General features: G+C 37.4%; 1 protein-coding gene across 1 annotated transcript in view; it reads left to right on the top strand.

Annotated features, from left to right (window-relative positions):
- The window catches only part of WDR72 (WD repeat domain 72), a 202254-nt gene that overhangs the window by 92063 nt on the left and 82191 nt on the right, over nt 1–28000 (top strand). The window contains exons 14-15 of the mRNA XM_045901894.2: nt 22176–22993; nt 25593–25684. Of these exons, the coding sequence (XP_045757850.1) occupies nt 22176–22993; nt 25593–25684 (910 nt within the window). The remainder of the gene's footprint in view (nt 1–22175; nt 22994–25592; nt 25685–28000) is intronic.

A 28000-nucleotide genomic window follows, 5' to 3' on the forward strand; every position in this document is an offset into this window, starting at 1 on the left:
TGCCTGGGAGGAGGGATGGGAATGGGGAGTGGCAGCAGATCGTCACAAGGGATCTTCTGGGGGTGATGGAAACATTCGAAAACTGGATTCTGGTAATGGTCGCACAACTCTGCAAATTTACCAAAGATCCTGGAACTGAACACTTACAACAGATGAATTTTATGGTATGCATATAGTATGTCAATAAAGGTGTTAGGAAAGACTAAAGGAATTGTTAAAACATGGGTTTAGAGTTAAAATGACATGCCACTGCATTTGAGATTTGAATTTTTATACAGAATAAGTAATGATAAGGCATAACTTAAAGCCAGGCCACATCAGTGGATGCTTTGAAGCAATAAAAGAGAAACGAGCAAGTAGCCTGAACATGAGGATAAATTATATTCCCAAAGTTTGTAAATTGGTTGCTTGGAGCTTTGAATGCATTTTTTTCTATAAAGCAACAATGACATCAACAGTGTTTAATTTCTAGGCCAGCTCACTAAACTTTTTTTTTTTTTAAAGATTTTATTTATTTATTCATGAGAGATAGAGAGAGAGAGGCAGAGGCAGAGGCAGAGGGAGAAGCAGGCTCCCCACGGAGCAGGGAGCCCGATGCGGGACTCGATCCCAGGACCCTGTGATCATGACCTGAGCCGAAGGCAGACTCTTAACCGACTGAGCCACCCAGGCGTCCCTCACTAAACTTCTTTTAACCCATGGTGTTGATACATGTTAACAACATCATTTGAAATTCAACCAATCATTTCTTTTTTTTTTTTTTTAGATTTTTTAAAAATTTTTATTTATTTGAGAGAGACAGAGACAGTACAAGCAGGGGGAGCGGGAGAGGGAGAAGCAGGCTCCCTGCTGAGCAGGGAGCCCGACGTGGGACTTGATCCCAACACCCTGAGATCATGACCTGAGCCGAAGGCAGACGCCTAACCAACTGACCCAGATACCCCTCAACCAATCACTTCTTATAGTGACTTTGTAAGAAAATATATTCTTAGCTCCCACCCAAGGAGAACAGGAATTTCGATGCCTTCCTGTCTGCATGGACGTATGGCTATAGAGGGTTAGGTAAAACTTGCCCCAAGGTACCATTAATTTATCATTTTCCTAAGTGAAGGGATCCACCTAGGTCTGCTCCATAAGCTGAGTTCTGAGTTGAAAAATAGTCTTATAGACATTTCACAAGCTGTTGGCATATAATTATTCACAGTGTCTCCTACTCTGCCTCTACCACATTCTTAATAAATTCTTTTTAGTTTATTCATTTTATTTTTGCTTTTTTTCTTTTATATCTCCTTATTTATTTTTGTGTTACTTCCTTAATTTCTCTTTGATCATTTTTTTTTTTCAGTTCATTCCACAGCATTGATTTCATCTGGAGTAGATATATGTTTCAGCTTTTATTTTTTTAGCCATCTTTCTGAGTATTAGATTTTGTACATTCTAATATTTTGGTTTACAAGCTAATTTCTAGAGGAGATGTTTTTTCTCTTGTGTTTTTAAATTTTGATGTGTTTTATTTTTCTCTCTCCCTCCCTCCATGCTCAGCTGATGATATCCTCTGTTGGTTTTATTGTTGCTTCTGTTTACTTCCTCAAGGTCCTCAGTTCAGAATGAGGCCTGGACTGGACTGATATTGGGTGTATGCCTGTCTGGTCAATGAACTAGCTTTTGGGTTGATTCAGTTAAGAGTTTATCACAATTTTTCTAGGTCATCCACCCCCCATAGTCTTGACAGTATCCTCAGAAATCAAATTCTAAAGCCCAGCCACCTGCTTGTAGACCTGACACTAAGTGGACCTGTGACTTCAGCTCCATTTAGCATTTTGTGTTTCTGGTCCATGTTTGGTCCTCAGAGATGTTTATTTTGTTTTTGAGCTTGGCTAAACCTTTTTGTGTTTCTTTAAAAAAAAAATATTTCAACTGTTATTGGTATACATTTGGAAAAAATAGTTTGCTTCAAATTCTAAACTTCTCCATCTTCAAATCAGAGTCAACTTATATTTTTAAAACCTCTGTATTTTTCATAAAACAAAAGCAACTATCTGAAATTTTTAGTAGCAAAGATGTAGGCAGCTACTGTAATTTCATATCCAGGTACTATATCTTCTAATTTTGTGGCTTAAGTTTTGAAAATAACTTCTTCTATATTAGATTATAAATTCATCTGCAGTGTAGACTTGTTTCTCAGAAAATTTCCTACTTCAAGAAATGTTGTTACCTTTTCTGTAAAACTACTTGAAAAACTTTTATTGTCATATATCTTTTGATGTGGATACTTTCCCTTGAGGATAGATGCATTTTGGAGAATTCCTATTATTTTTTTCTTGCATAAATTACACCTGTAATACATCAACTGTGACTTCCAATTTTTGTTTATTTGATGAATAGAAATAATTTAAAAATTTTCAGAGTAACCAGAGTATAGAATCTTTGTATTTTTTGTGTGATTATTTTCTAATCCGTTACAGTGGCTTCATTGGTATTTAATTAGCCTGTGGGTTTTAGAGAGACCCCTCATCATGGGGGTCTTTCAGATTACCACGCTTAGTTTTCTTAGGGATTATATTTTACGTGCAGAGTGCCTCAGTGTTTACATAACTTATTAAAATATGCAATCAAAGTTATAAGTGCACCTGGGAAAAGAAGGATGACAACAAGAGGAGTGAAATTACTGGAAAGTCAGTTATCTTAGTTCCCATGATTAGCGTGCAGAAAGCAGAAAGTGATCTACCAGGAGTTAGAAGAATTGGAGAGCATGGGTTAATCTGATGAGTTAGTATTAAAAAGATTAAAAATAGGTTTTATTTTTAACTGAAAAAGTGAGATGAAATTATTAAAATAATGTAATTTATTTTATTTTATATTTACTAAGTTTAGATTATGATTGCAATTGCACACTAATTCTTTAAATGACTATAGAACAAATCGTGTATTTTGTCACATGTATTTTTTTTCTTATTTAATTGTATGGTACACAATCTGTCACTTTTTACTTCATTTTTGAATTTCACAGAGTTAATTTAGAAAAGTACTGAAAAGATAAGTTTTCCACAGGCTTCTCTTATACCCTTTATGTTAAAAGATTGTCATTTGAAGCATCTGAATTAATTTTCTCTTCAGTTGTTAACTGGTATCCTCTGCTGGATCCTTAATTGTCACTGGCATTGGGTGCAACTCAGTTCTGGCATTCCTGTCTGGATTTAGTGTAATCCTTCATTTTCGTCTTTTTTTTCTTCATTTTCATTTTTTTTTAAGATTTTATTTATTTATTTGACAGAGACATAGCTAGAGAGGGAACACAGCAGGGGGAGTGGGAGAGGGAGAAGTAGGCTTCCCGCTTAACGACTGAGCCACCCAGGCGCCCTCCTCATTTTCATTTTTAATAGCATTTGCTATCTATTTTGTGATTGGAACACATCATTTAATAATCAGTCAAAGCCTGACTAATGGGTGGGGTGGGACTTTATGTTAGAAAGGGAGGCATGGGGGCGCCTGGGTGGCTCAGATGGTTAAGCATCTGCCTTCGGCTCAGGTCATGATCCCAGGGTCCTGGGATCGAGCCCCGCATCGGGCTCCCTGCTTGGCGGGGAGCCTGCTTCTCCCTCTCCCTCTACTGTTCCCCCTGCTTGTTCTCTCTCACTCTATCAAATAAATAAATAAATAAAATCTTTAAAAAAAAGAAGAAAAGAAAGGGAGGCATGTTTGGGTACTAGTTTTATAAGTGATCAGTTCATTAGTGAATGTTTTCCTATAATGATGGCTTTTTCTTTTTTGTACATCTGTGAATATGGTGTTTCCTGCAATGAATGCTTAGCTAATGAGGCTCCTTTGTACATCTTAGAAATAATAAATAAGAAACGTTCTTCTTTTTTTTTTTAACTTTTTTTTAATTTTTTTTTTTTTTAAGATTTTATTTGCGAGAGAGAGAATGAGAGACAGAGAGCATGAGAGGGAGGAGGGTCAGAGGGAGAAGCAGACTCCCCGCTGAGCAGGGAGCCCGATGTGGGACTCGATCCCGGGACTTCAGGATCATGACCTGAGCTGAAGGCAGTCACTTAACCAACTGAGCCACCCAGGCGCCCCAAGAAACATTATTCTATTCTTGGAGAAATTTAAGTCATATAATGTCATCTGAAGAATAGTCAGAAAAAAAAAAAAATATGGACTTGGGAACCTGACTTGGTCATTTACCAAATGAGGAACCGAACAAGTCACTTTACTTCTCTGTTCCTCATTTTCCCTTGGTTTAAGATCAGCTAATTTCTAAATTCTTCCTGCTCTCACATAACCAAATACCTAGAATATTTCTGCAGCTAGCATCTATATGTCTTTTCACATAGTATTTAAATATTTGTATTGGGTATTATTGCACACAGTCAGTCACAGAAGTGAGAAGATGAAGGTAGTTTTAAGCATCAGTTTTATCAGACTTATTTTGTGGTTGTGGTAGGTTGGGCAGGTCAGCTCCTTTCACAACAAACGCAGTGGGGGATCCAATATGTTTTCAGAGAGAAGTTTTATCGGAACATGTTGTCAAACAGTGCATATCCACCTTCAAAGGCAGGGGCTCAAACCAGTCTTGTTTAACCATTTTGTCTTTCTGAATCAGAAAAAAGGAGAGGCACAAGCTGAACACTGTAGGATAAAGGAAAAATAAGTAAATGAATAGACTTTTAAAAATAAAGATATTAGACTTATACCTTCACATCTATCACATATTTTTCTTCTACACTTTTGGGTCTTTTTGGTATTTCTTTTTTATGTGTATATTGGGTTGTTGAGAGTTTGAGTTTTGTGTTGTTGACTTTAGTTTGACTTGTCATTTATTCTGAGTTCTTGCGGGGAGTGGAAGAATAATTTCTGTTCCGCTGGCCATCTGGGATTCATTTTCAGACTTTCTGACTCAGTAGCTTTTCCCAAAGTCTGTGTACTCAGACAAAGAGCTCATTTCTGTGTGCCTCTTCCTACTCCCCACCTGCTGCTTAGAGCATTCACATGTAGATATATCAGTACCATTTTACTCCCCAGGCTCCCAAAGTTCAGAGATTGGAATGGACCATTGTCCCTTAATATTATCCTGTTACTGTCCAGATTGTAAACAACACCTCCTCTCTTGCTTCAACCTGGAACTTCAGAGAGTGGGACTAAAGATGATGGGATATTGGGGAAAATACCAGCACCTACTCTATTTGTACAAAGCCTGGACAGCACATATTGGGGAACTATCTGTCAGGCAATCAGAGAGCCTTCTATCAACAACACATGGACTAATAACTTAAAATTTATATTTAGCCCTCACACTTTTGCAGTGATGTAGATTCAATGAAATACTTTTGTGTGTTTAACTACTTGTTCTAGACTTCTTAACTGTAATCAGATTGATGAATGTTTCTAAAATACTTCTGTTAAAATGATGGTTTACATTGCACAACATTATTCCGTCGTGATTTAGCATAATACTTTTTATTTTTTTTGGCAGGCTATTTTTAATAGAATTCTTGTTGGCAGAATATATTGTGTATAGTACCATATAAATATAAATAAGGTTAACATTTATTATAGCCTTTGCTAAACATTGCTAAATATTGTGCATGTCCAGTCTATAATGTGAAAGCTCAATAATTACTATTATTGACATTTGTTGTCATTCTGTATTACTTATGTTCAAAATGATGGTTATATTGTTTTTAAAGTCCTTTGGTGACATGACTTTAAAAAATATACTATTTCTTAAAAGATTTAAAAATTTTTAAACAATAATAACAGTCTAGAATTATAATATTCAATAATTTTAGGACATTAAGATATAACAATGTTTTACACTTAGAATCTAAATCGACTTGTTTCCAAATGAAAACCAACTTTAGCAATGTTAAAAAAAAAAACAAAAAAAAAAACTGCCTGAGTGGTGCAGTTGGTTAAGCTTCCGACTCTTGGTTTTGGCTCAGGTCGTGATCTCAGGCTGTTGAGGTCAAGCCCTGCATCGGGCTCCTTTCCCTCTCTCTCTACGCCTCCCACCCACCCACCTCTACACTCTCTCTCTCTCTCTCCCTCAAATAAATAAATAAATCTTAAAAAAAATTGGAATAATATTTATGATTTAAAAATATTCTAAAGTGTTCTGTTGCTCCTGAGGCTTAAGGTGATTATATTTAGGACAGAAATTTAGGATTTTTGTTTACAGCAGTGCAATGGGTCTATTTTGGCTGCATGGATCACAAAATAAGAGGATGAGACCAGACCAGGGAGTGTGTCATATTGCTAGAATCATTGCTATGATTTTGATTGGCCCGGTAATTGAGAAGTCTAGACACTGTGGCCAGAGATTACAGCTTTGGGGAAATGGAAGTGCATAGGAGAGTGGAACTCTTGTCTTCAGCCTGCTTGATTAGCCTGTAATTCAGGAGTAATCATAGCTAGAGTTTGTGAATAGGTGACTTCCTCGCTTAAATACCCGTTCAAGCGTCACAGCGGAATACATTCGAAACTCAAGAGAGTCTGCAAGGCTTTAATGCAGTCTGGCTCCTGTCCTGTTTGGCTCATCTGCATTTCCATATTCTGCTCTCCATCCGTACTAAAATTGTCCCAGTACATGCTCTCTGCATACATCCTCACCCCAACTCCGGCCATCACTCCAGGGGTCTTCTCATGTTTTTCTCTTTGCCGGAAGTACTTGGTCTTGCAGTTTTCTTTAGTTCATTTCTCCTTAATCTTTCAGATTGCGGTCTGTTGTCACTTCTGCTCAGACTTTGTGGGTCATCAAGGCCGGATATGAGGTACCTGCTTCAGGCCTTCATAGCTTCCTACATTTGCCCTTACTCTGCTCTTGTCCAGGCTATTCCATTCTTGCTGGGCACCTATCTCTCTCCCCTTTGAGCGTAAAGGGTGGGAGCTGCAGCTATGCAGTTGCTGAGTCTTGTTCCATATTCTGTGGACAGCTACTCATACTGTGTTCTACTTAGTAGGCTCCCCACAAGGACCTCTTGAATGTCTGCTGAATGAATGAAAACAGGGATAAACCCAAAGCATAGATCTGGGAATGGTATCCTCCAAGAACATGAAGTAGCATCTCAATTAGAGACAAGGACAGTGAGGCGTAGAGCTTTTTCTTTTTTTTATGATGTTCAATTAGCCAACGTATAGTACATCATTAGTTTTTGATATAGTGTTCAATGATTCATTAATTGCACATAACACCCAGTGCTTATCACATCACGTGGATAGTGAATATTTTTTTAAAGATTTATTTACTTATTTGAGAGATAGAAAGAGAGAGTATGGAGCAGGAGGGGCAAAGGGAGAGGGAGAGAGAGAATCTCAAGCAGACTCCCCTCTGAGTGTGGAGCCTAGCTGGGTGCTCAATATCAGGACGCTGAAATCATGACTTGAGCAGAAATCAAGAGTCAGATGCTTACCCAACTGAGCCACCCAGGTGCCCCGAGAAAATGATAGTGTATATTTTTAAGACTCTTGATTCATGTCACCATGATGTTTTTGAAAAAAGATAAGGCCATCTAGATCTCATCAGAGTCCTGTTAAAATGAGCACTCAACAGCATGGAATCCTCTACTTTTTGTTTTCTATAAGTTTGAGAAAATTTTAGCAAATTTAAAGGGTTCAAAAGCAGTGTGGTATGTAAAATTTTATACTTGTTTCATTTTTATTGAGACAAGTGGTTTAAAGGTTTAAAAACTATCCCCCTCCATGGTATTTTTGTCTCTTTTGCTCATTTTATTTCTGGAGATATGAGTATTTTGCTAATTAATTTTTGTGAGTTGCTTATATATCTGAAATATTAGCCTTTGATTTTCTAGCAAATCTTCTTATACTTTTAAATTTAATCTGATTAATGTATTTTTGGGGAGAGAGGCACAGTGTTAAAAAACATCTAAATAGCCATATCTATTATTGACATTTTCCTTGGCAATTCTTATTACCTGGCTGGCTTGCTCAGTAGAGCACATGACTTAATCTCAGGGTTGTGAGTTTAAGCCCCATGTTGAGTGTAGAGATTACTTAAAAATAAAACCTTTAAGAGATAGGTATAATTAAAAGGATATGTTAAGAAATCTCTGTAATATTATAAAAACGGGATTATAATTTTTAATCTAGGTATTTTCCATAGACATTATATGTGAATTTCTTGCCGTGGTATTAGTATGTTTTACAAAAAAACCCAAAAAACAAAAAAACAAAAAAACCTCTTTTAAATATCTGCTTAGTATTTTAATATGTGCACATATTATAATCTATTTAACCAAATCCATACTATGGGACATTTAAGTGATTTTCAACTTGTTGATGTAGAAATTTCTATAATGAACATTATTTTTTGTATAATTTTGTGTATCTTTGAAATTTTACCCTTAGGATAAATCACTTTTAAAAGAATTTCTATATCCAAGGTTATATAATATTTAAGGTTGTTGATACATTTTGCTAATTGCCTTTTATAAAGGAGATGCCAATCTACACTCATCGTGAAATGTAAGAGAGCACCCATTTCTCTCTTTCTTATCAAAACTAAATACAGTAGTCCCCCTTTATGCACAGTTTCAGTTACCCATGGGTCAGAGGCAGATGACCCTTCTCCTGACATATTATCAGAAGGTCACTGGTAACCTGAAGCTACGCCACAGTGTCTATGTCATGCAGCTCATTTCATCTCATCACTAGGCATTTTATTATCTCACATTATCATAAGGAGTAGCATGAATACAGTAGAATAAGGTATTTTGAAAGACAGAGACCACATTCACATAGATTTTATTACAGTATATTCTTCTAAGTGTTCCATTTTATTATTAGTTATTGTTAATCTATTCCTGTGCCTAACCTGTAAATTAAACTTTATCATAGGTATGTATGCATCGGGAAAAACATGGTAAATATAGGGTTTGGTGCTATCTGTGGTCTAAGGCATCTGTTAGGAGTCTTTGGAACATACACCTCATGGATTAGGGGGAGCTACTGAATTTTAATTTTTAATTCTATTTAGAAACCTACTTTCTATCTATTAGTGGGCTAGTAAAAGAAACATCTGTACCCCTTGGGTACCTGGTAGTCACAATCACAAATTCCCTTTTGAAGAATGAATTTTCAACCCATAACTCAAAGGCTTCTCACTGATAACGTCTCACACATGCACACACAGTTACAAAATACAAGAAAACAAAAAAAGCATCACCAAAATCAAAAATTTTAAATCACAAGGATTTTAAAAATTGGAATTATAGATATACCATACAAAATAAGTACATTTAAAAAAATAAAGGAATGGTTTAAAAATATAAGTAAGAAATAACTGACTATAAAAATGAACGATTTGTTTTTTAAGGGGACCAGACAGAACTTATAGAGATTAAAAATGTAAAACTCAGAATTAAAAACTCAATGGGTAAGTTAAATGTTATAGTAGAGACAGGTGAGAAGGAAATCAGCAAGCTAAAAGAGAATTATGAAGTGATGCCCAGCATGAGGCACAGAGAGACAAAGAGATAAAAAAAAAAACAAAAAAACATGAGAGATGATAGAATATCTGACAAACAGTTCATCAGAGTTCTGTGTGGGGTTAAAGGGATGGGGAGGGAAAACATTCAAGATGGTAAGTCTGGGAACTTAACAAAATTAAGGAGAGACAGAAATACTCAGATACAATGTAGGATTGGGGGGAAACATCCACACCTAAAAGAATTCTAGTGATTCTATGATTCTATGCAGAATAGTAAAGACAAAAAGATCTAAAAAGCAGCAGAGAGAAAAGACAGATGGAGTGACAGACCACCAGCTGACATCTCAGCTGCATCAAAGGAAACCCTAAGACTACAGAATAATGCCTTCAAAAATGCTGTGAGAAAATAAGTGAAATTAAAATAGTATACCCAGTGAAACGATCTTCCAAGAAAAACATTATTCAGTTGAGAGGATCTACAAAGTCAAAATTTGATTCTTTGAAAAGAATATCAAAATCGATAAACTTCTGGTAAGAAAAAAAAGCAAAAGCAACAAAACTAATATCAGAAATGAAAAAGGATCGGGCGCCTGGGTGGCTCAGTTGGTTAAGCGACTGACTTCCGCTCAGGTCATGATCCTGGAGTCCCAGGATTGAGTCCCGCATTGGGCTCCCTGCTCAGCAGGGGGTCTGCTTCTCCCTCTGACCCTCTTCCCTCTCGTGCTCTCTGTCTCTCATTCTCTCTCGCAAATAAATAAATAAAATCTTTAAAAAAAAATGAAAAAGGATCCATAGCTACAGGAAGTTTAAAAAATTGATAAGCAAATAATATAAATATCCCTCTGAACAATCATTAAACTATCAAAAGAAATTAAGCATGGTCTAAATAAGTGGGAGATACAATCTGGAACTTGATGAACATCCTTAAACTTATATGAAAGAGTAAAAGACCATAGGAACAACTGGATAGGAGAACCTTCCCACCAGATCTGAAGTCTTTTTGTAAAGCTATTATACTATAGAATATCCTGAGTCGTAGATAAATTGATTAATGTCCCAGGCAGCAGATCAGTGAGAAAAGAACAAATTCACAAATGATATTGGAGAACAATTGATATCAACATAAAAACCATGAAAAGTATTTCCTGTTGCAAACCAAACACAAAAATGAAAAGTATTAAAGAATTAAAAAGTTGTGTGAACCTGGGGCACCTGGGTGGCTCAGTCAGTTGAGAGTCTGCCTTCAGCTCAGGTCATGATCCCCAGGAACCTGGGATCAAGCCCCTGAGTCAGGCTCCCTGCTCAGTGGGGAGTCTGCTTCTCCCTCTGCTCCTCACCCTCCTGCTTGTGACCTCTCTCTCTCTCTCTCTCTTTCAAATAAATAAATAAATATCTTTTTTTTTAAGTTGTTTGAATCTTTACATTTTGGAAAAAGTATAGGTGAACATTTTTATTTCCTCTAAATAGGGAAAGTTTTTATTCTTTTTAAGAAGACCCAAAAAGTATAATCTTTAAAGTAAAAGTTTCCTAAGTTTGCTAGTAGTGAAATAAGAACTCAGTGTTTATCAGAAAACACTTTTTTAAAAGATCTTATTTATTTGAGAGAGCGCACTTGTGAGAAAGTAGAGGGTGGGGCAAAGGGGGAGGGAAAGGGACAAGCAGACTCAGCTCTGAGGTGGGAGTCCGACATGGGGCTTGATCCCATGGCCCAGAGATCGTGACCTGAGCCCAAATCAAGAGTCCAATGCCCACCCAACCGACTGAGCCCCTATTAGAAAACACTTTTAAAGAATAGTGGAAAGAGGGCACCTGGGTGGCTCAGATGGTTAAGCGTCTGTCTGCCTTTGGCTGAGGTCATGATCCCGGAGTCCTGGGATCAAGTCCCGCATCGGGCTCCCTGCTCTGTGGGAAGTCTGCTTCTCCCTCTGCCTCTCTCTCTCTCTCATGAATAAATAAATAAAATCTTTAAAAAAAAAAATAGTGGAAAGACAAGCCACATATAGAAGGTATTTGGATCACATAACCAACAAAAGATAACTCCCAGAATAAATGTATAACCCTAAAATCGATAAGAAAAGGATAATTAGAAAGTTTATAAAAGCCATAGGTAGGCACTTCATACAACAAATGTGAAAGGCCGGGCGCCTGGGTGGCTCAGTTGGTTAAGCGACTGCCTTTGGCTCAGGTCATGATCCTGGAGTCCCTGACCCTTCTGCCTCTGACCCTCCCCCCGCTCATGTGCTCTCTCTCTCTCATTCTCTCTGTCTCAAATAAATAAATAAATAAAATCTTTATTAAAAAAAAAAAAACAAATGTGAAAGGCCAAAGAAATATTGCCTTGATACTCAAGTAATAATTAAAGAAATGAAAATTAAAACTACAAGGGATACCAACTTCTCCTATATTGACCAAAATAAGATCCTGTGTTAATGAGGATGTGGTATATGGAAACTTGTCATACAATGCTATGAGATTTACAGATCGGTACAAATCACTTTGGAGAAGAATTTGGGATAATCTCATAGTTAAGGAAGTGCATATCTTATGAATTATTGTCACTTTAGAAACTTCTGCAAATGTGAACCAGAAATCTTTACCAGAAGACTATTCACCGTAGGTTTTTTTTTTTTTTTTTTGCAATAGTAACTCTTGAAAATAATTTAAACGGACACTTAAGAACAATAGATAAATAAATTGTATTATCATATAGCATAATACTTTACAGCAGTGAAAATGAAAGAACTATAGCTATAATCATCAACAAATTTGAATCCCACAAATATAAATTTCATCACCATCATTTTAAAATAGTTAATGGTGTTCCATTGTATACATATGCTAATCATCTATCAAAAAAGCAAATTGGAACATTATAAACAATGTATTAATTTTTATATGAAAATATAAAACAAAAAAATTAAATAGGTCAGTTGGAAATACATATTTAAGGTTAAGATGTTAAATGAAACCAAAGAAATCATACACATGAAATTCAAAGTATTGGTCACCTCTGACAGTAGGCAGAGGTATAGAATCAGGGAAGGTTCTATTTCTTTAGCCAGAATAGGGACACTTTGTTAATATTCCTTTGACATTTCATTAGCATTATTTATTTACTATGAAATGTATAAAATATGTAAAAAATAAGCACAGGACAAAAATGGATAGCACCGTGAATTATCTCAAAGCGCTTACCTGCATAATCACTACAAAGATTAAGTAATAAAATATTCAGCATTGCAGAAACTACGTCCTCCTGTCCTGGAAAGGTAACTACTATTCTTACAGATTTAATATCTGTTCATGCATCCTTAAACCCTGTTGGGTTTTTTTGCCCCTGTTTTTTTTAACTCAACATGAATGAAGTCATATAGCTAATTATTTTGTGTCTGGCTTATTTGGTCAATATTATGTGGATAGATTCACACATTTTATACGTGATGTTGAATGTCTCTAGTTCCCTCATTTTCACTGTTGTATATTTTTCCGTTGCATGGATACATCACAATATCTATCCATCCCACTGTCAGTGGACATTTAGGTTCTAGTCTGGGGTAATAATGAATAATGGTGCTGTATAGGTATGCCCATGTTTCTTTGTATACAACATTGATTATCCTAAAAACACCAAATTTATGGTTTATATGTTATGTTGTATGTATTGAACATTACATAATAATAAATAATATAAGAAACCTTCTTTGCCAAATTAATAGGTAAGAATGGTATTGTTATTTCAGTTTTGCTTCCATGTTCTACCGGTGGTAAGCATTTCCTCTCATATTTTAATTTGGATGCTATTCTTTGTGAATTGCTACTGATACTATTTGCTCATTTTTCAGACTGTATAGTAATCTTTATTTTTGAAATCATTTATTAATAATTATATTAACCTTTATACTATCTTATTAGAGGAAATATTTTTTTTACGTTTGCCCCATTTTGTTTTTTTACCTTTAAATCGTTTAATGGCTGGTTTTTTAAACTTTCTTTTTTTATGATTGTAAATTAAATATAGCACTGCAAAAAACTCCATAAAACTAAAAAAAAAAAAACAAGTAAACAACAAAAAAACCCTGAGGTATAAATAAAGATCATTTTAATCCTCTCTTCCCAGTTAATTGTTGTTAACATTTTGGTGCATGCCTTTTGTGACTATACACACACACACATAATATATATATTTATGTTGACTATAACTATATATAATGTATACATATATTTATATTATATATTAAATAGATGTGTGTAAATCTGCTTACATATGTAAATATATCAATATGTAAATATATCTATATATTCATACGTGTAGTTTCACAAAAGAGGGATTATTTCTTCTGCCTAAGAGAGCATTTTTTCCCAATAAAAATAGTTTTACACCATCATTTTAAAATAGTTAATGGTGTTCCATTGTATACATATAATAATCATTCATTCAACAAATATTTATTCAGTCTCTTAGTAATGCTATAGGCATGGGGGACAGAACAATGCACAGAACTCCTGCAAAAGTGGAGTTTGAATGCTATGGGGGAAAATATACAGTAAACAAATATTTTTCCATGTGATATAAGGTAATCATAAGTACTAGGAAGGAAAAAGCAAGGAAGAGGATAGAGAGTAATGGGTTGGAATGAGGGGAGAGGGTACCCAAGGTAGGCTTCATAAATGAACGTAAACATACCTGAAGTATGAGAGCCCACCATGCCAATATTGTGGGCAAAATCATTTTAGGCAGAGAAAGAACAATGTATAATGCAAGACTTACAAAAAAAAAAAGAAAGAAAGAAAAGCTCTTTGATATTGGTTAACCTCTAGGTTACTTTCAAATACTTAAAATTTTAAACAAATTTGAAGAGACCATTTTTGTCAAGACTTTCTAAATTCTTGCAGGTGTTCTGTACTTCTCCTTAATTTTTTTTAAACTATTTATTTATTTATTTTTGAGAGAGAACGCAAGCGCGCAGGCAAAGGAAGAAGCAGGCTCCCCACTGAGCAGGGAGCCCGATGCAGGGCTCGATCCCAGGGCCCTGGAATCATGACCTGAGCCGAAGGCATATGCTTAACCGACTGAGCCACCCAGGCGTCCCATGTTCTCCTTAATTTTCTTTTTTTTTTAATTATTTTTTATTTTATTATGTTATGTTAATCACCATACATTACATATTAGTTTTTGATGTGTTCCATGATTCATTGTTTGCATATAACACCCAGTGCTCCATTCAGTACGTGCCTTCTTTATATACCCAACACCAGGCTAACGCATCCCCCCACCCCCCTCCCCTCTAGAACCCTCAGTTTGTTTCTCAGAGTCCATAGTCTCTTATGGTTCGTCTCCCCCTCCAATTTCGCCCCCTTCATTTTTCCCTTCCTGCTTTCTTCTTCTTCTTCTTTTTTTTAAACATACAATGTATTATTTGTTTCAGAGATAGAGGTCTATGATTCAACAGTCTTACACAATTCACAGCGCTTACCATAGCACATACCCTCTCCAATGTCTTATCACCCAGGCACCCCATCCCTCCCACCCCCCACCACTCCAGCAACCCTCAGTTTGTTTCCTGAGATTAAGAATTCCTCATATCAATGAAGTCATATGATACATGTCTTTCTCGGATTGACTTATTTCGCTCAGCATAATACCCTCCAGTTCCATCCACGTTGAAAATAGCAAGATCTCGGGGCGCCTGGGTGGCTCAGTTGCTTAAGCGACTGCCTTCGGCTCAGGTCATGATCCTGGAGTCCCGGGATCGAGTCCTGCATCGGGCTCCCTGCTCGGTGGGGAGCCTGCTTCTGCCTCTGACCCTCCCCCCTCTCATGTGCTTTCTCTCTCTCGTTCTGTCTCAAATAAATAAATAAAAAAATCTTTAAAAAAAAAAATAGCAAGATCTCATTCCTTTTGATGGCTGCATAATATTCCATTGTATATATATACCACATCTTCTTTATCCATTCATCTGTTGATGGACATCTTGGCTCTTTCCATAGTTTGACTATTGTGGACATTGCTGCTATAAACATCGTGGTGCACGTACCCCTTCGGATCCCTCCATTTGTATCCTTGGGGTAAATACCTAGTAGTGCAATTGCTGGGTTGTATGGTAGCTCTATTTTCAACTTTTTGAGGACCCTCCATACTGTTTTCCAGAGTGGCTGCACCAGCTTGAATTCCCACCAACAGTGTAGGAGGGTTCCCCTTTCTCTACATCCCTGCCAACATCTGTCGATTCCGGACTTACTAATTTTAGCCATTCTGACTGGTGTGAGGTGGCACCTCATTGAGGTTTTGATTTGGATTTCCCTTATGCTGAGTGATGTTGAGCACTTTTTCATGTATCTGTTGGCCATATGAACGTCTTCTTTGGAAAAATGTCTGTTCATGTCTTCTGCGCATTTCTTGATTGGATCATTTGTTCTTTGGGTGTTGAGTTTGATAAGTTCCTTATAGATTTTGAATACTAGCCCTTTATCTGATATGTCATTTGCAAATATCTTCTTCCATTCTGTCGGTTGTCTTTTGGTTTTGTTGACTGTTTCCTTTGCTTTGCAAAAGCTTTTTATCTTGATGAAGTCCCAGTAGTTCATTTTTGCTCTTGCTTCCCTTGATTTTGGCAATGTTTCTAGGAAGAAGTTGCTGTGGCTGAGGTGGAGGAGGTTGCTGCCTGTGTTCTCCTTTAGGATTTTGATGGATTCCTGTCTCACATTTAGGTCTTTCAACCATTTTGAATCTATTTTTGTGTGTGGTGTAAGGAAATGGTCCAGTTTCATTCTTCTGCATGTGGCTGTCCAATTTTCCCAACACCATTTGTTGAAGAGACTGTCTTTTTTCCATTGGACATTCTTTCCTGCTTTGTCAAAGATGAGTTGACCATAGAGTTGAGGGTCCATTTCTGGACTCTCTATTCTGTTCCTTTGATCTATGTGTCTGTTTTTGTGCCAGTACCGTACTGTCTTGATGATGACAGTTTTGTAATAGAGCTTGAAGTCCGGAATTGTGATGCCACCAGCTTTGCTTTTCTTTTTCAACATTCTTCTGGCTATTCAGGGTCTTTTCTGGTTCCATACAAATTTTAGGATTATTTGTTCCATTTCTTTGAAAAAAGTGGATGGTATTTTGATAGGTATTGCATTAAATGTGTAAATTGCTCTAGGTAGCATTGACATCTTCACAATATTTGTTCTTCCAATCCATGAGCATGGAACGTTTTTCCATTTCTTTGTGTCTTCCTCAATTATTTTCATGAGTATTTTATAGTTTTCTGAGTACAGGTTCTTTGCCTCTTTGGTTAGATTTATTCCTAGGTATCTTATGGTTTTGGGTGCAGTTGTAAATGGGATCGACTCCTTAATTTCTCTTTCTTCTGTCTTGTTGTTGGTGTATAGGAATGCCACTGATTTCTGTGCATTGATTTTATATCCTGCCACTTTACTGAATTCCTGTATGAGTTCTAGCAGTTTTGGGGTGGAGTCTTTTGGGTTTTCCACATAAAGTATCATATCATCTGCAAAGAATGAGAGTTTGACTTCTTCTTTGCTGATTTGGATGCCTTTTATTTCTTTTTGTTGTCTGAGTGCTGTGGCTAGGACTTCTAATACTGTGTTGAATAGCAGTGGTGATAGTGGACATCCCTGCTGTGTTCCTGACCTTAGGGGGAAAGCTCTCAGTTTTTCCCCATTGAGAATGATATTTGCTGTGGGTTTTTCATAGATGGCTTTTATGATATTGAGGTATGTCCCCTCTATGCCTATACTCTGAAGAGTTTTGATCAAGAAAGGAATCTGTACTTTGTCAAATGCTTTTTTTGCATCTATTGAGAGGATCATATGGTTCTTGTTCTTTTGTTAATGTATTGTATCACGTTGATTGATTTGCGGATGTTGAACCAACCTTGCAGCCCAGGGATAAATCCCACTTGGTCGTGGTGAATAATCCTTTTAATGTACTGTTGGATCCTATTGGCTAGTATTTTGATGAGAATTTTTGCATCCATGTTCATCAAGGATATTGGTGTGTAATTCTCCTTTTTGATGGGGTCTTTGTCTGGTTTTGGGATCAAGGTAATGGTGGTCTCATAAAACGACTTTGGTAGTTTTCCTTCCATTTCTATTTTTTGGAACAGTTTCAGAAGAATAGGTATTAATTCTTCTTGAAATGTTTGGTAGAATTCCCCTGGGAAGCCATCTGGCCCTGGGCTTTTGTTTGTTGGGAGATCTTTGATGACTGCTTCAGTTTCCTTAGTGGTTATAGGTCTGTTCAGGTTTTCTATTTCTTCCTGGTTCAGTTTTGATAGTTGATACATCTCTAGGAATGCATCCATTTCTTCCAGGTTATCTATTTTACTGGCATAGAGTTGCTCATAATTGTTTGTATTTCTTTGTTGTTGGTTGTGATCTCTCCTCTTTCATTCATGATTTTGTTGATTTGGGTCATTTCTCTTTTCTTTTTGATAAGTCTGACCAGGGGTTTATCAATCTTGTTAATTCTTTCAAAGAACTAGCTCCTAGTTTCATTGATCTGTTCTACTGTTCTTTGGGTTTTATTTTATTGATTTCTGCTCTGATCATTATTATTTCTCTTTTCCTGCTGGGTTTAGGCTTTATTTGCTGTTCTTTCTCCAGCTCCTTTAGGTGTAGGGTTAGGTTGTGTATTTGAGACCTTTCTTGTTTCTTAAGAAAGGCTTGTATTGCTATATACTTTCCTCTTAGGAGTGCCTTTGCTGCATCCCAAAGATTTTGGACAGTTGTGTTTTCATTTTCATTGGTTTCCATGAATTTTTTTAATTCTTCTTTAACTTCCTGGCTGAACCATTCTTTCTTGAGTAGGATGCTCTTTAGCCTCCATGTATTTGAGTTCTTTCCAACTTTCCTCTTGTGATTGAGTTCCAGTTGCAAAGCACTGTGGTTTAAAAATGTGCAGGGAATGATCCCAATCTTCTGGTTCCAGTTGAGACCTGATTTATGACCTAGGATGTGATCTCTTCTAGAGAATGTTCCATGGGCACGAGAGAAGAATGTGTATTCTGTTGCTTTGGGATGGAATGTCCTGAATACATCTGTGAAGCCCATTTGGTCCAATGTGTCATTTAAAGCCTTTATTTCCTTGTTGATCTTTTGCTTAGACGATCTGTCCATTTCAGTGAGGGGGGTGTTAAAGTCCCCCACTATTATTGTATTGTTGTTGATGTGTTTCTTTGCTTTTGTTATTAATTGCCTTATATAATTGGCTGCTCCCATGTTAGGGGCATAGATATTTACAATTGTTAGATCTTCTTGTTGGATAGACCCTTTAAGTATGATAATAGTGTCCTTCCTCATCTCTTATTATAGTCTTTGGTTTAAAATCTAATTTGTCTGATATAAGGATTGCCACCCCAGCTTTCTTTTGGTGTCCATTAGCATGGAAATGGTTTTCCACCCCCTCACTTTCAATCTTGGGGTGTCTTTGGGTCTAAAATGAGTCTCTGACAGATAGCATATCGATGGGTCTTGATTTTTTATCCAACCGGATATCCTGTGTCTTTTGATTGGGGCATTTAGCCCATTTACATTCAGGGTAACTACTGAAAGATAGGAATTTAGTGCCATTGTATTGCCTGTAAGGTAACTGTTACTGTATATTGTCTGTCTTCCTTTCTGGTGTATGTCACTTTTAGGCTCTCTCTTTGCTTAGAGGACCCCTTTCAAGATTTCCTGTAGGGCTGGTTTCGTGTTTGCAAATTCCTTTAGTTTTTGTTTGTCCTGGAAGCTTTTATCTCTCCTTCAATTTTCAATGACAGCCTAGCTGGATATAGTATTCTTGGCTGCATATTGTTCTCATTTAGTGTTCTGAATATATCCTGCCAGTCCTTTCTGGCCTGCCAGGTCTCTGTGGATAGGTCTGTTGCCAATCTAATGTTTCTACCATCGTAGGTTACAGATCTCTTCTTCCCAGCTGCTTTCAGGATTTTCTCTTTGTCTCTGAGACTCGTAAGTTTTACTATTAGATGTCGGGGTGTTGACCTATTTTTATTGATTTTGAGGGGGGTTCTCTGTGCCTCTGGATTTTGATGGCTGTTTCCTTCCCCAAATTAGGGAAGTTCTCTGCTATAATTTGCTCCAGTATACTTTCTGCCCCCCTCTCTCTCTTTCTTCTTCTTCTGGGATCCCAATTATTCTAATATTGTTTCGTCTTACAGTATCACTTATCTCTCGAATTCTGCCCTCGTGATCCAGTAGTTGTTTATCTCCCTTTTTCTCAGCTTCTTTATCTTCCATCATTTGGTCTTCTATATCACTAATTCTTTCTTCTTCCTCATTTATCCTAGCAGTTAGAGCCCCCATTTTTGATTGCACCTCATTAATAGCCTTTTGGATTTCAACTTGGTTAGATTTTAGTTCTTTTATTTCTCTGGAAAGGGTTTCTCTAATATCTTCCATGCTTTTTTCAAGCCCAGCTAATATTTTAAAGATACTCTAGTTCCGACATCTTACTAATGTCCGTATTGATTAGGTCCCTGGCAGTCGGTACTGCCTCTTGTTCTTTTTTTTGAGGTGATTTTTTCCTGTCTTGTCATTTTGTCCAGAGGACAATAGATGAATGAGAGAACAAAATGCTAACAGGGTAACAACGTCCCCAGAAAAATATACACTAAACAAATCAGAAGAGACCTGAACCTGGGGGAAAAGAAAGGGAAAGAAAGAAAAAAGAAAGAAAAAGATAAAGATAAAACAAACAACAGAAAAAACAGAATATGATCAAATATGATCAGGCTGGTGCATAAATCAGTGCCACACACTAGATTTTGGGCATATTTTGGTCTGTTAGAAGAAAGTGCCTCCCAAAATTTTAAAGGAAGAAAAACTTATAAATGTACAAAAATAAGGGTAAATACGATGAAGGGATGGAATATGACTGTAAAGATGAAAATTATAAAAGATTTTATAAAAGGAATTGATAAGGTAAGAAGTTGGTTGAAAAAAGAAAGAAGAGGATTTAAAGAAAAAGGGGGGAGATCAGGCAGGAGACTAGAACAAAGCCATACACTAGAGATTTAGGGTATATTTTGGTCTGTTAGAAGAAACTGTATCCCAAAATTTTAAAGAGAGAACAACTTATATATATGTACCAAAAATAAGGTTAACTACTATGAAGGGATAGAATATGACTCTAAAAATGAAAAATAAAAAAGACTTTTTAAAAAAGGGATTGGTAACATGTTGTTTGAAAAGGGGAAAAAGAAAAATTCAAAAAAAAAAAAAAGAAAAAGAAAAAGAAAATTAAAAAAATTAACTGAAAGACAAAAAATCATGGGGAAAAAGCCATGAATTCTATGTGCAGTAGTATTCCCCTAGCGCTGGAGTTCTGCCATTCTCATTGATCGGTAAACTTGGTCTTGGCTGGCTGTTCTTGCTGATCTTCTGGGGGAGGGGCCTGTTGCCATGGTTCCCAAATGTCTTTGCCTGAGGCAGAATTGCCCACCCTTGCTGGTCCGGGCTAAGTAATCTGCTCAGGTTTGCTCTCGGGAGCTTTTGTTCCCTGCAAGCTTTCCATACAGCTTTGGAGGACAAGAAAGAAAATGGCAGCCTCCCAATCTCTGCCCCAGAGGAGCCAAGAACTAGGGGCCCCGCTCCTCAGTGAGCCCCCAGAGAAAAGCAGTCACACTCCCATCTCCCCAGTCTCTGGCTGCACTCTGTGCTCACCCGGCCTCTGACCGAGCGTTTCTGTCTCTGGCACATGACCCTGTGTGGAGTCTCCAAACCCAGCAGATCCCTGCGGTGTGCTCCTGCGATGCTTCCCCCTGGGAGAAGAAGGGGAGTCTCTCTGGATCTGCCGCTTGTTGGGTCCCTGCTGGAGGAGCAGTGGCCCGACTGTGCCATGGATCACAGTTTACGGCAACCCTGAGCTGAGAGCCCACTCCTCGGCTCCATCTCTGCAGCCAGCTTCCCCACTCCAATACCTGGGAGCTCTGCCGCACTCAGGCACCCCCAGTCTTTCTGTGACCCCAAGGGTCCTGAGACCACATTGTGCCAGAGAGGGTTCCACCCCCCGCTTAGCCACCGGAGCAACATCCCTCAGCGGAGCCGACTTCTAAAAGTTCCGATTTTGTGCTCCGCTGCTCTATCACTTGCCAGAAGCGGCCGACAGAGGCCCCCGCCCCCGCTGTCTATCCTCCCGAATATCATCTCGGATTCACTTCTCTGCATGTCCTACCTTCCAGAAAGTAGTCGCTTTTCTGTTCAGACAGTTGCTGCTGTTCTTTTCTTCGATCTGTTGAGTTTGTAGGTGTTCAGAATGGTTTGATCCCTATCCAGCTGAATTCCTGGGACCAGACGAAATTTAGGTCTCCTACTCCTCCTCCATCTTGCTCCTCTCTCCCTCCTTAATTTTCAAACCTGCTTTTTTCCCTTTGTATGTCTTCATGGCTATGTTGATAGGAAGATATGAAATCATATATGAAAAGACATTAATCTGATGCTATCTTACTTCATAGGCCAAATTCATATTTTTTAAAGGAAAAATAAAAGTTTTAGGAAGGAAAAAATATTTTTTAAGGAATATTGGAATATAGAATGTTTAATTTAGAGGGAAGTTTTTATAGCAGACAAAATAATTGAAATAACTTGCCTTTAATTGTACTTCTACTTAATACTTTCATTTTATGCCATTTTAATATGGAAATTTTAATAAAATCACTTAAAAAATAAGAACCCTGACACATAATTTTTTTTTTTTTTTAATCTCCTTTAGGTTGCTGATGCCAAGTCTTTCTCAGGACCTTTTAATGTCTTGCCTGTGAAGACAAAATGGAGTAACATTGGCTTTCATATCCTTCTGTTTGATCTGGAAAATCTTGTTGAACTTTTGCTGCCAACTCCAATCTGTGATGTTGACCCTTCCAATTCATTCTATGGTAGTGAGATCCTGAGAAGAGCCAAAAGCACAGTGGAGAAGAAAACATTGACGCTAAAAAGAAATAAAACTGCCTGTGGTTCTCTCTCAGCGGAGGCGCAAGCCAAGCTTGTTGGTGAAAACCCAGCCCAAGGAGATAATGCTGTCAAATTCTTAGAAGAAAGTGATGGCATTAAAAGGCAGAAGAAAACAAAGAACTCCAAAAAGATGCACCCTAAGCCATCAAGAAAAGTGGATGCCAGCATCACAATAGACGTAGCTAAATTGTTCCTATCTTGCTTTTTGCCATGGGGAGTGGATAAAGAATTAGATAATCTCTGCATTAAGCATCTCAATATTTTAAAGCTTCAGGGTTCTGTTTCTTTAGGACTTGCCACAAATGAAGATCGCTTCTCGTTAATGCTGCCGGGGTGGGATGAATGCAATGCTGAAATGAAAACAGACTATTCAAAAGTTAATTTATTTTCCAAAAAAGTTTTGGACTTGTCAAATAAATACATGTCCACGCTTCCAAATCAGGTTGGGATGCCAAGAGGACTGGAGAATAATTGTGATTCTTTGCACGAGTCAAGCACTATAGTTTATTTATTGAGCAGACTATTTGTAGTTAATGAGTTAGTTAACATGCCTTTAGAGTTGGCATGTGAAACTGACAGGTAAGACATGCATAAAGATTTTGACTACTGTTATTTGGGACATTAAAAAAACTATCATTATTTGCTATATTTGGCTTTTTACCCTCGCTCCCTCCTCTCCTTCCTTCCTTTCTTCCTTTTTTCAAATGAAAAGTAAGCGTGCAACAGCTCCTTTAGCTCAAAACACATGTAAGAAAAACTTCCTCTTAATTCTTTGGGATCAGAAGATAATTTGGGCAATAAATCTATATATTTTAAAATTTATTCATTCAACAAATATCCACTGCTCTCATAATATGTGTCAGGAAAATCATAGTGCTGGGAGCTGAATGATTTAACAGATAGGTAGACCGAGAGATAGATGATAGATTGACTCATACACACCTTGAAATCCATTTTACTTGCTGTGAATTAAATATGAACAAAGAACATTTAAGTAAATGCCAATGATAATGTATTTCATATATCATCGGAAAAAGTTTTACAATTTCATGCCTCAAATCCCACCATTTAATTTATACTTTGGCATATTAAACTAGAGGTGGCGATCAGTAATTCATTTACAAAAAGTACAGTTTAGTAAAAATAGCTATTGTTTTTTGAATGTTTAATATCTATTAGTCACCATGTAAGTACTTTACTTACATGATTTCATTTAATATGCAAGGCTAGCATATAGGTACTATTACTTTGCTCTTTGTAAAGATGAGGATATTGAGACTTACGGAGAGAAGATATCAACTCCAAGATTAATTTAGCTCCTTAGAGGCTGATTTAAAGCTGAGCACCAGTCTAATTCAAGAGCCTGATTCATTACCAACCTTAACTCTGTGTGTTTACCTTCTTCCACTGCTAAAATTCAGTCTGATGTTAGAGGATTGAATTCACGTGCTTACTGCATATGTCCTTAGCACTAGCCTACAGAGGAAATAGAAATAAATTTCTCATTTGGGTAGGAACTAATTCAGATGATAAAAATAATGCACTTGAAATAAATAGAAAACACTGAAAGTAGGGTAAAGGAATGAGGAAAAATCTTTGTACTATAGGTAAGTATTTTGGTTTTCAGAGTGAAGAGAATAATTAGCATGAGATGAAATCATTGGGATGCTTTTACAGAAGAGACATTGTTTGCACTGCCCATACATGGTGGTAAACGGTCCTTGACATTTCTGTTATGTGATAGGAGCTCAGTTCCAGGCACTGTATGGTCAGCACAGTTCTTGCCCTCAGTGGACCTACAGTTTAGTAGCAAATCTATATGGATTATTTAGGATTCGATGTTATGCTTCCTTACATTATAATGCTTCTATACTACAGCTATACTACAAGGTTTCCCATTTTCTGTTCTGTGGCCCTAATACGGAGGAATAGACTGGTAAAATTTTGTGGTTTGTTTACTTAATTTTCCTCTCTTCTGTGTATATATATACACACACACACACACACACATACATATACACACATTTAAGTTTCATATAGGCTTCTTTTACTTTTCTTTCTATGACTAAGAAAATTATAAAGCACTAAAAGCATGATATGGAAAAAATGCAGTCAGCCTGGAGCCTGAAAACCTGGGAATAAATCCTGGTTTTGTTGTTTAACTAGCCACACGTAGCTTTGGACAAGTCACCTAGCCCCTCCGAGCCTTGCTTTCCTCATTTAGAAAATGAGGTGGGTGGGATAGGTGACTGCTAAGATTTCTTCAAATTCTTAAAAACTTGGGCTGCTAGCAAATTATATCTGCCTAATGATGATCCCACAGATCCAGGGGACTCGTTACTGTTTGATGGAGGTTTTCATTCTGAGTTCACCGCTGATACGGCATACAGGCCGTAGAGGGTGTGTCTGGTGTGCGGAGGGGGGATTATGGGCTTTCAGCCTGCCTTCCACTCCATGGCCTTAAAATTGCTGCCATACATTAGTTAATTCTTCACAAAATTCTTCATTAAAACAAATTATTGAAGGAGTTGTCAGGATTAGAGACTGCTTCCCAAAATCAGTCACTTCGACGTTGATCTGCTGTCAGACTGCGTGTTATTTTTTAGGAAATCAAAATAATGTGTATTGGATTTGTCACACCAAATCCTTCCAACAGATTTGGCCATTTCACTGACATTTCACTGTGGTTGTGAGGGTTGAGAAATCCTTGTGGGCTTAACAACTGGGCGCATGACGTAACTGCATTTTAAGGAAAGAGCTATCTGCCTATGAGAATATCCCTAAACAGTATCTGAAAGTTGCTATGACTGAATCACTGGCCTGCCTTCCTCGGGTCCTTACGGTACCTGGGGAGAACTCTGGCAGATGTCAACATATTAGGATTCAAAAATACTGCATTAACCACAAATTACATGACCTAACGTAGTGGGACTGCTCTTGGAAAAGTGAGTCACAAAATAATTCTGGTAAATTAAGAGTCAAAACTGGGATTAAGGTTTTAGGTAGGAACAAAATGGGGAAATTTACCAAAGAGATTAATGTTGAACAAGATTGCTAAAAATAATCTGTGTTCAATTCCCAAAATTTTTTGAAGTGGTCATGCACTCAAATCTTCAATTTATTTCTAAAAATACTTTTCATATATCTTTAATGATATCCTCTGTTTCTCCTCCCACAGGTCTTTCAAAATGGAATCTGTGCACAGCAAGGCAAAAAGTTCTGGGAATGAGATTTTGACTATTTCAAGCTTCTGTGGTTACTTACGAAATGGTAAAGGACTTACAGATATGAGTCTGATTTTTTTTTTCCTTTATGAAATAGAATAACTAGCCCGTCTATAACTGGATCGCATGCTACAGTTTAGAATGAGCAGTGTTTGCATTTATTATTTTAGTCTGCATTTCACATGGCTATACTTTTGTATTCTGCCTGTATTTGAAATATACATGATTTTTTATTAAAATTAATAATGTTATAAGACACGTAATGTGATGAATTTCATCAAATGATCTTGAAATGCCTGAAAGTCTGAAACTTTTCAGCAAAAGAAATATTTGGATATTAAATTAAGGTCACCTGTGATTTATGGGGAAGTTTATTACATCATTATCTTTATTACCAAATAAATGATTATTATATGAGAGAATTTTATAGCTTTTTCAGAAGGTTGTATACTGATCCTTGAATTCTTCTGCATAATAGTCTTGGTGTTTAGATTTTCTTTTGATGCCAAATAGCTAATTTATCCTCAAAACCTGCTTCTCTAAATCTTTGACATCTCAGTAAGTGGCAAATCTGCCCTTCTAGTTGTTCAGGCCAAGAACTTTGGTGTCATTTTGACCCTCCCCTTTTTTGTGTACTCCACACCCAATCTTTTAGTAGATATATTGGTTCTGAGTTTCTCTCTACCCACAGGACCGCCCCCCCAGAGTCTTCATCTCTCCTTGCCTCCCAACCACCCTTCCGCTCCTAACACTCCTTCCCATACTCTATTCGAAATTAAGCAGCCAGAATGACCTATTGGAAACAAAGTCAGAACGTTATGCTTCTGCTTAAAACCTTTCAGCAGCTTCTGTTCCACTCTGAATAAAAGCCACAGTCCTTAGGAGAGCGTACAAGGCCCAGTATAACCTGGCTGTTCTGCTTCTGTCATTACACGCACACCCCACCATCTGACCTCATCTCCTTGTACTTACAGACCCCTTGCTTCAAGTGGTCCGGCTACACGGGACCTTTTACTCTGACCCAAACATGACAGGCAGGTCTTAGGGCCTTCTGCTGCCTGGAATGCTCTTTCCTCGGATCCCAGAGGTGAACCTGCTGCCTCCCACCTCCACCTTACATCCTTTGTGCTTGCTCAGACGCCATTTTATCAAGGAAGGTGTCCTCCTTTCTCCCCAGCACACTCTATCCCACTCCCTGTTTTACTGTTTTCCGTAATTCTTTTTACTCTCTGATGTAATATATATCTTTCTTTTTTTTCATTTGCCATCTATGTCCTGCTACTAAAATGTAAGCTCCATGGGGGTTATCATTTTTTTATGACAGTTTTATTTACTGCTTCATCCCCAGTTCCCAGAACAAAGCCTTCAAGGAATTAAACAAATACCTTTGGATTCATGCGTGAATAGTAAATAGAATGATGGCTTTGGAAATAGATGGCTGAGGTTTAAGATCCAGTTCTGCCACTTACTACTTGTGCAGCTGTGGGCATGTCTTTTACTCCTTTAAAAAGCTGTATTTACTACACTTGTAAAATGGGAATAAGATTCTAGACTTGGCGAAGTTCTGCAGTATACCATCGATACATTGAGATGCCCTGAACAATGGTACATAGAGGCCTTCTCAACGCTACTGAAAAGAATATTTGGAATATTTTAAAGTGAGAGTTTATTAATAACTTCCAATTTTTGAGTGTCTAGTATATTCAAAGAATTATGCTAATGGTTTTATACATATTGTTTCAATATAGAAACAACCTTGCATAGTAGGAGGGACTATCTTTGTTTTACCCTTGGGGAAATTGGGGTTCAGGGAAGTTAGATGACTCACTCAGAGGCAAAGAGCTGTTGAGCAGAGGGGCCAGGATTCCAGGCCATCTCTGTCTGGTCCCAAACCACTTGCTCTTTGCATTACGTCAACACACTTCTCAGTTAGGATTACAACTAGTGTCCCCTCTAAATGGTCCCAGTCTGGGTTGCCTGCCTTCTCCTTAAGTAGTAGCCCTTATTAGGGCATTCATCCTTGTTTTCATTTTTCATAACATTAAGAAAAGGATTAGAGTTTATAGCATAATATAAGTGGTTTCTGCAGAGACGGAGAGGGTTGCTAACCAGAGCCATGGAGGCTCCAGCTTTTCCTCTGGCCGCCCCAACCAAAGTAGCAGGAGCAACTGGTGTTATTACTGAATAGTCCCTCCCATGTTTAGAGGTGGCATTTATAGCATTTAGGATTCATGTAGATCCTAAGGAAACATGGTTTTGTGTTTTAGTAATTGGAAGATGGGAGGTGAAAGGAAAGGAGGGGATCGCTTTATGCGGTTAATTCTGTAAAGTCAAAGCCTGAATAAAATAATACTCTCAGGTG

This window comes from Mirounga angustirostris, unplaced genomic scaffold, assembly GCF_029215605.1.
Source record: "Mirounga angustirostris isolate CCGP_5_RB_7025 unplaced genomic scaffold, mMirAng1.0.hap1 SCAF_9, whole genome shotgun sequence".
NCBI lineage: Eukaryota > Metazoa > Chordata > Mammalia > Carnivora > Phocidae > Mirounga > Mirounga angustirostris.